General features: G+C 43.8%; 1 protein-coding gene across 1 annotated transcript; it reads left to right on the forward strand.

Annotated features, from left to right (window-relative positions):
• Positions 1-381: 381 nt before the first annotated feature.
• abracl (ABRA C-terminal like) lies at positions 382-7678 on the forward strand. The gene is made up of 3 exons (XM_048536471.1): positions 382-517; positions 5841-5907; positions 7275-7678. Exons 2-3 carry the CDS (start codon positions 5847-5849, stop codon positions 7457-7459), a joined length of 246 nt encoding a protein of 81 aa, XP_048392428.1. The 5' UTR covers positions 382-517; positions 5841-5846; the 3' UTR covers positions 7460-7678.
• The last annotated feature ends 1260 nt before the right edge of the window (positions 7679-8938 follow it).

Below are 8938 nucleotides of genomic sequence, written 5' to 3' on the forward strand. Positions count from 1 at the left end.
TTGGGAATGTCAATATGTGAAGGAAATTCCTGGTTGCGTATCAATACTTACGGGATATCTCTGGGAAAGCATCAATATTTGCAGGGTATCCGTTGCATTGTTCCTGTATTTACAGGGCTTCCCAGGTATGTGTCACTATTTACGGGGGTGGTGGGGGTCGTTGGTATTCCAGTATTTAAAGACGATCCTTGCGAATATTAATATGTGCTGGACAGTTTTTTAAAATCTTAATTAACATCAATTATCCTATCGAAAACGGACCACAGTTAGAGTCACACAATAGAAGATATATGCAATACTGATCAGACCGTTCAGGCAGGACTCTCCCAAGAGGATGTGAACAAAACACAAACCCTGGTGGAAATCCGCTGAAACTCAGAGAAAGAGCTCCCTGACGTCAGCCTCAGCCGCCGCTCTGTTTCTGAACTTCCTCGTCGTTAACACTTCCTGTACTTGAGCTGTTGCTTGTTAATTACTTGACATAAACCAACGAAAGCAGCGAGCGAAGGAAACTGAAGTATGTAGATTTATCCTTCTTGCTTTTACTTATGAATTGGACTGTGGAGAATGAATAGGTATCTGAGAAGAGAGAAATTGATTTGGAATTTAAGCGCTGAAATTAGCAAAAACATATGTTCCCATTTTGCAACAAGCATCGCGTTTGGCTTTTCACTCTGACAGCGCAGCTCGCCTGGGGATTTTTTAAAAAAAACTGGATCCTTGGGTTCAGTGACCGTGGTTTGTTATGGGTGGTGCGACATTTCAGGGGAGGTGTTTTGCGTCAAATGTATAATTCATGTCCGGTTGTGTTCCGTACGGGATGTTGGTAAAGGCGGGTTTATGTCCGTGCCGGTTACAATTGTTATCACTTGTGAATCAAGGGATGAATCGTATACCACACCGTTCCTAAATGTTACAGTGCCCCAGCTCCCAGTCTCTTAGGGAGCCAGACATGGCTCCAGTTACAGGGCTCACTTTCACATTTTGTGTGTGTGTGTGAGTGAGAGAGAGATGTGTTGTATGCATTGTGCCATCGCTTGGCTCCTTTCATGATCTTGGCCACCTATTTCCCAACCCCCGCTCCCTCTATTTACCACACTCCACACGGTTCCGTCCCCACCTCTTCTTCCTACTTTGCTGTTGCCCCTCCTCCTGTCTTCTCCCCCTCCCCCATCTACTGGAGTCTCCTATCAAACTCATCTCGTTCCCCATTGAATCTTTGTATATTTTTTTCTGAAGTTGAACATCAGTTAGGGATGATGTGGAGGTGCTGGTGTTGGACTGGGGTGGATAAGGTCAGAAATCACACAACACCAGGTTATGGTCCAACAGGTTTATTGAAAACACAAGCTTTCAGAGCTTCGTGCCTGAAAAAAGGACAGCAGCTCCAAGGCAGCTTGTAACTGATGTCCATTTCAAGCCCACCGATTCCCACAGCTACCTAGAATACACCTCCTCCCACCCACCGTCCTGCAAAAATTCCATCCCCTTTTCCCAATTCCTCCGCTTCCGCCGCATCTGCTCCCACGATGAGGCATTCCACTCCCGCACATTCCAGATGTCCAAGTTCTTCAAGGACCACAACTTTCCCCCCACAGTGATCGAGAACGCCCTTGACCGCGTCTCCCACATTTCCCGCAACACATCCCTCACACCCCGCCCCCGCCACAACCGCCCGAAGAGGATCCCCCTCGTTCTCACACACCACCCCACCTACCTCCGGATACAATGCATCATCCTCCAACACTTCCACCATCTACAATCTGAACCCACCACCCAAGACATTTTTCCATCCCCACGCTTGTCTGCTTTCCGGAGAGACCACTCTCTCCGTGACTCCCTTGTTCGCTCCACACTGCCCTCCAACCCCACCACACTCAGCACCTTCCCCTGCAACCACAGGAAGTGCTACACCTCCCACACCTCCTCCCTCACCCCTATCCCAGGCCCCAAGATGACTTTCCACATTAAGCAGAGGTTCACCTGCACATCTGCCAATGTGGTATACTGTATCCATTGTACCTGTTGTGGCTTCCTCTACATTGGGGAAACCACGCGGAGGCTTGGGGACCGCTTTGCAGAACACCCCCGCTCGGATCGCCAAAAACAACTGCACCTCCCAGTCGCAAACCATTTCAACTCCCCCTCCCATTCTTTAGATGACATGTCCATCCTGGGCCTCCTGCAGTGCCACAATGATGCCACCCGAAGGTTGCAGGAACAGCAACTCATATTCCGCTTGGGAACCCTGCAGCCCAATGGTATCAATGTGAACTTCACCAGCTTCAAAATCTCCCCTTCCCCCACTGTATCCCAAAACCAGCCCAGTTCGTCCCTCCCCCCACTGCACCACACAACCAGCCCAGCTCTTCCCCCCCCACCCACTGCATCCCAAAACCAGCCCAGCCTGTCTCTGCCTCCCTAACCTGTTCTTCCTCTCACCCATCCCTTCCTCCCACCCCAAGCCGCACCTCCATTTCCTACCTACTAACCTCATCCCACCTCCTTGACGTGTCCGTCTTCCCTGGACTGACCTATCCCCTCCCTACCTTCCCACCTATACTCTCCTCTCCACCTATCTTCTTTTCTCTCCATCTTCAGTCCGCCTCCCCCTCTCTCCCTATTTATTCCAGAACCCTCACCCTATCCCCCTCTCTGATGAAGGGTCTAGGTCCGAAACATCAGCTTTTGTGCTCCTGAGATGCTGTTTGGCCTGCTGTGTTCATCCAGCCTCACACTTTATTATCTTGGATTCTCCAGCATCTGCAGTTCCCATTATCACAGCAGCTCCAAAAGCTTGTGTTTTCAAATAAACCTATTGGACTCTAACCTTCTGTTGTGTGATTTCTAACCTTGAGTTAGGGAGGCACTCAAACTGATCAGATTTATGCTCGACACCCCTATTAGTTTTGTATATATGAGTTTTGACAGAAATCACTTCAAAAGTCGCACATCTGCATCATGTGAGGAGTATTTGGAGCCCACTGTGCTCTACTAGAAAACTTGCCCTGGAGCACTCACTGCATTGCTTTAAATAAAACTTGTTCAGAGAAAACCTGCCCTATCTTGTATTTTTCACAATTCCTTTTGATAGTCTTAACTGCTACCCATCCCCTTGAACAAAACTGATGCACAGATATAGTGTTTGAATTCATAGTCGTAGAGTTATACAGCACAGAAACAAACCTGATAGTCTAACTCATCCGCGCCGATCTGATATCCAAAATTGATCTCTGTCTCCTCTGGCAGCTAGTTCCATACACACACCACCTTTTGTGTGAAAAAGCTGCCCCTCAAAGTTTCTTTTAAATCTTTCCCCTCTCACCTTAAACCTATGCCGTCTAGTTTTGGACTCCCCTAGGCTGGTGAAAAGACCTAGGCCATTCACCCTATCCATGCCCCTCATGATTTTATAAATGTCTATAAGGTCAGCCCTCAGCCTCCTGATGTTCCAGGGAAAATAGCCTCAGCCTGTCAGCCTCTCCCTGCAGCTCAAACCTTCCAACCCCAGCACCAAATTTTCAAATTTTTTCTGAACCTTTTCGAGTTTAACAACATCCTTCCTACAGCAGGAGGACCAGAACTGAAAACAGTATACCAAAAGTGGCTATCCAAAGTCCTGTACATCTGCAACATGACTTCCCAACTCCTATGGTCAATGTACTGATCAATGAAAGCCCGGGTCAATGAGGAATCTTCATTACCCATCACTGGCCTCCCTTACTGTGATCACCATCAATGTTTGCAAAGGAATAAAATTCAATTTTGCACCTCCAGTCATCCATTACTGATTCTCCACATTGCAGACAGTCATGCAGTAACTCACCTCAATGACCGACCATTGTGTTTGGAGTGGGATTTTGGGAGTTTTGTATCAATATGTGCAAACTCAGTAGTCGTGGGATCTCTGCAAAAGCACCAATGATCAAGTTCTCCTCTCCCCCACCACACTAACTGAATATTAAACTCTGCAGAGCACTCTGACCTGGGACTCAGAAAGTTAGTGTTGACTGTCTTGATGGTCGTGTGTGATTTTGAAGACGAATGTTATCTTTGACTGAAATTTGTTAGCACATATTCTGTAGGAGACAGATAAGCATCAGAGACTAGATAAATTGAGCCTATTCATAGATCCACTTTTTCTCCTCCCCTACAACTCAGGAACATGTCGAATTACTGTAGATCCTAGTACAATTCTCATACCCGATCATAAATCAGGCATCAATATTAGAATAAAATAAAAAAACTGAGGATGCTGGAGATTCTGAAATAAACAAACAACAGAAATTGCTGGAGAAACTGAGCAGGTTCTGGCAGCATCTGTGGAGAGAAAACAGAATTAATCTTTTGAGTTCAGTGACCTTCTCCAGAACTCAGTTTAAGATTAGAAACCTTTCTTAAGTCTTGTGCAATGTCACCACAGGAGGAATATTTCCCTATCGTGCCATATAATATTTTAAAATAAAAATAACCTCAGAGATTCTGTATTCTGCAGAATTTTTCACAAACTGGTGAGGAACATTTCATTGCATAGAATTACTTACAATTTACACCTCAGAAACAGGCAATCTGGCCCAAATGTCTGTTTCATTGATTTTTCGTTTTGTGATAAATGTCAATTAATCTTGTTGAAGATTTAATTCCTGTTTGCTGATGAACAGTATTATCCCTCTTATTTAATATTGAAATTCACTATCTGTTTCAAGGACTAAAGGTCACAATCCTTCTCTGTTATTATAAGTCATCCACTTTATTGAATACCTTGGTCAACTACCTTGCCAGTTATATTGCAGAGTTTCCAACAGCTTGTGTCAGTCGCACAAACCATGTGCTGAGCAGGAACCATTCTGTGAAACGTTTCATGTCATCCTGGGTGGGGCATTTCCTGTATTTAAGAGAAAATCATAGAATCCCTAGTGTGAGAAATGTATCAACATATATCGAATGGTGGAGCAGTCTGAATGGGCTGCTAATTCTGCTATATCTGCTCCTGTATCTTGCGGCCTTATGAAGCCTTGTTCGATGTCTCATATGAAAGGTGGCATTTTTGAAAGATCAACAGTCCCTTCGGATTGTCAGCCTAAAGTAACTGCCTATCTGTCTTGTGGGGCATGAACTGACGGCTTTCTGATACAGAGGTAAATCTACTACACACTGAATTAAGCTAACTTTGGGTCCAGAACTTTTTTTTTCATTTTAATCTTGTTTGTATATTAGCGTGATTGGGTGAAAGACAGATTTTGAACGCTGGCAGGAACAGAGGAAGCTTCCTCCCACTTCACATAAGCCTACAAACGTTATGCTACTGAGTCTCATCCTCTGCAACTTAAATACTGAGTTACCTCCATTTTTCAAAGCCTTCCAGAATCATACAGCACAGAAATAACTGGTTCGCTTGTGCTGACTCTTTGAAAGGGCAATACAAATCCCTGCATCTTTCCTCGGACATCTTTAAATTCTTCCTGTATTAAAAAAAAATACTTGTCAAGAATGTTAAACTGTGTCCTCCTATCCATTTGGTCAGAAGTCAGACAACACCAGGTTATTGCTCAACAAGTTTATTTGAAATCACATGCTTTTTGAGCACTGCCCCTTCATCAGGGTCTGACTTCTGACCCTGTCCACGCCAATCCAACACTGGCACCTCCACATCTCTGATCCACTTGTCAGCAGGAACAGTTTCGGTCAGAACGCCTCAGAATTTTGAACTCCTCTATCAGTGTCTTCTTAACTTTCTCTGCTCCAAGACCTGTACAAATACATAAGATCATTCACATTAATTGGTATAAAACTTAAGTATAGTCTTCACCATATTAATAAGGAAGATTAACTCCATTCAGGTGAGAATGGACACTGAACATGAGGTCGATCTTCTAATTGAAGAGATTCGTCGCCTTGGATCTACAGGTCAGTGAATTATGGAGGCTTCTAATTCCTAACAAGTTGTAAAACATTGTTTTGAACTTTCTTTTTTAATATATGTTTTAGACCCAACAATGCAGTTCTACTGAAGATAAGAATAGAAAGCATTGGCCATTATATGCATCTAATATAAATAAATAGCACGCATGATCCCCTTTGGTTTCTTCTTAGGCTAAAATGTGGCATGTGGCAGGGTGAAGGAGGCCGAGAAGGATTATGCCAAAGGAAATTAGATTCAAGTAAATTGTTGGAATGACGGGCTAGCATAGACACAACGGGTCAAATGGCCTTCTCCTGTACTCCAAGTTTAACCGAAAGGCAGAAGAGTGATATGAGCAGTGTGGTAGAAATATGGAGGCCATACTGGAATTAGTCAATGGACCATTATCAAGACTGTTAATTAAATCAACTATTGTGGAGCCCAAAGGGTCCTGATAATATTTCAACTTACAATGTACATTGCGCAGTTACAATATAGCCATTGCTCTGCCCTCCATACATCTTACAAGTATTAGTCTTGACTTCTCCCTCTATGCTCAGACGTTAATTAAGTAGAACTGGAAACTGCACCTTGTAGGAGATTGGAGAGACTTTTGGAAAAAGCTCAATAACAAAATCAAAGCTAAAGTTTTAATTTATTTTGCCAATAACTTGCCTTGGTTATGGCAGTCTAGTGTTTGTGCATGGTACCTGCCTAGCCAGTTAGAAATTGAGGCTTCACATTCTGAATTTGGTGGGTGGTTGGAACCAAAAACGCACATATGATCAGTCAGATAGTGTTAAAAACCCAAGTGATTCAGTACCATCTTTCAGGTTCAGAAATCTCCCAGTCTAGCCCACATATAACTCCAGACCCACAGAATAATTTAGTCTTAATTCTCTTACTGCATTCTCTCAATTACAGTAGATGAATGGATAATCCAATTGAGTTGTTTAAGATAATGAAGTGATTTGATGAGATAATAGGATAAGTTCCTAGCTGTTCACTTCTTTATGTTTTCAGAAAAAGTGTACTGCAAATCTTCAGTCTTCCTCAAAAAGCTGTTAAGGCTGAATGGTCAATTGAAAATGTAGAAACTGAAAAGATTTTTATTAGTCAGGAGTATTAAAGGTAAGGAACTAAAGCATGTAGATGGAGCAAAGGTACACATCCCAGCTGTGATGTAATTTCATGGCAGAAGGAACTGAATGGCCTAGTTCTGATCCTAAGGTGTGAAGTTTCTGGTGGGACTGCATAGGATGGGTTTTGTCTTGCTAACATCAAACTGTGATAGCACTGTGACATGGGTTACGGATCAGACCATGCAGTGTGGGCTGGCTTTGACATTCTACTATCCTTATACTATGTCCAGGTGCAGATGGTAAAATTAGGGTGAAATTTGGAGTTCTGTTCGCCGATGACAAATGCGCCAATCTTTTTGAGGCCCTGGTCGGGACCCTGAGAGCTGCAAAAAGGAAGAAGAAGATCAGCTTCGCTGGAGAACTGCTACTTCAAGGAGTTCACGATGATGTTGACATTGTCTTAGAAACTGATTGAAGATGGGCTAACTCCAGGTTGCAACCACAGCACTGGCAACACCTGAAATCTCTGGAATGAGTTTGTAACCAGGACTGAACTTGAATGTGCTTTGAAACCTCAAGGTGGACATTTTTTTACATGTAATTTATAGTAATGTTAAAATCTTGGATTTCTAATTTGTGTATTTGAGTTGAGTTGCTTTGGAATCCACAGCAATAAAATAACATTTGTCTGCCAGCCGGAAGCATTTTTAAATGGTCCTTTAAGAAATAAAATAAGTTTCCTTAATCTCTTTTCCAACCCTGCACTGACACATTACCTTACTTGATTGACATATATAAGACATACAACACAGAAAGCACCATTCGTCCCATCCAATCAATGTTGGCATTCATCCTACAGGTGTGTAAATATTTACTGTCCTTATCCTGTATCCTTTTATATTCGATTTCCTTCCTGTCCAATTGAGCCTTTGAAGTTAACATAGTGATTGAGGCAGAAAATTTCAGGTCAATCCACAACTTTGTGTGTCGAGGAATTTCTTCTGCCTTCTTTCTTTTTCTAAAGCTCTGACAGTCCACCTGAACTCCAATAAAGAGTGAAGCCTTCCTTCTGGAAACTTTGAAAGGCATTGGACGTGTATTGGGTGGAAGGTGTGGGAGAAGGGACAGAGTTACAGAGAAGAGTGTGGGAGGAGGGACAGGGGATGGGAGGGGCAGCAGAAATGGGAGGAGTGTGTGTCAGGAGGGATGGGGGAATGGGAGGAGGCTGTGAGAGACAGGGAAAGTGGATGGGAGGAGTATGTGGGAGGAGGGATGAGGGAATTGTAGGGGAGTATGGGTGGCAGGGCAGGGGATGGGAAAAGGGTGTGGCACAAGGGACAAGGTGGATTGGAGAATGGTGTGGGAGACAGGGACAGGAATGGGAGGAGGATGTAGGAGGAGGGACATGGTCCATTGTCAAATCTAACAGGATTGAGTAAACTTGAACATGTCTTCGGTTTTTCTTCAAGCGCAGAAAGTTGGTAGCATTCTCCTTTCGACTTTCCCCCTATTCAGAAACTCACCCATGGAGTTCTCAGTGAAGCAACCTGCCTACCCAATCTGAGAAGTATCTCTCATAAGCATCTGAACTTTCAGCAAGGACTCCAACGAATGGGGAATGCCTCCTCGAAAAGGGTACTCAATTTGCTGCCTGGTTCGGTCACTTTGGTGCAATTCCAACAAATAAATTATAGATCAAGGTAATAACTATGATCTTGATATTTATGTGGAAGGAGTGGGCTGGAGGTGGAGAATGTAGGGAACCCTGGACAATAAACATGGGAGGATGGGTTATCTGCAAGAGGTATTTTACTTTTCTTTCTGAAGTTCTCTTGTTGGACAGCATCCTGATTTACATAGTTTATCCCAAGGGAAAGCACACGGCACAAGACTTGAGTCAAGGACCAAGGAAGAAAGGATAGCTGTCGGGGTGTGGGTGGGTCAGAACTTGCGG

Source organism: Stegostoma tigrinum, chromosome 9 (genome assembly GCF_030684315.1).
Source record: "Stegostoma tigrinum isolate sSteTig4 chromosome 9, sSteTig4.hap1, whole genome shotgun sequence".
Lineage (NCBI taxonomy): Eukaryota > Metazoa > Chordata > Chondrichthyes > Orectolobiformes > Stegostomatidae > Stegostoma > Stegostoma tigrinum.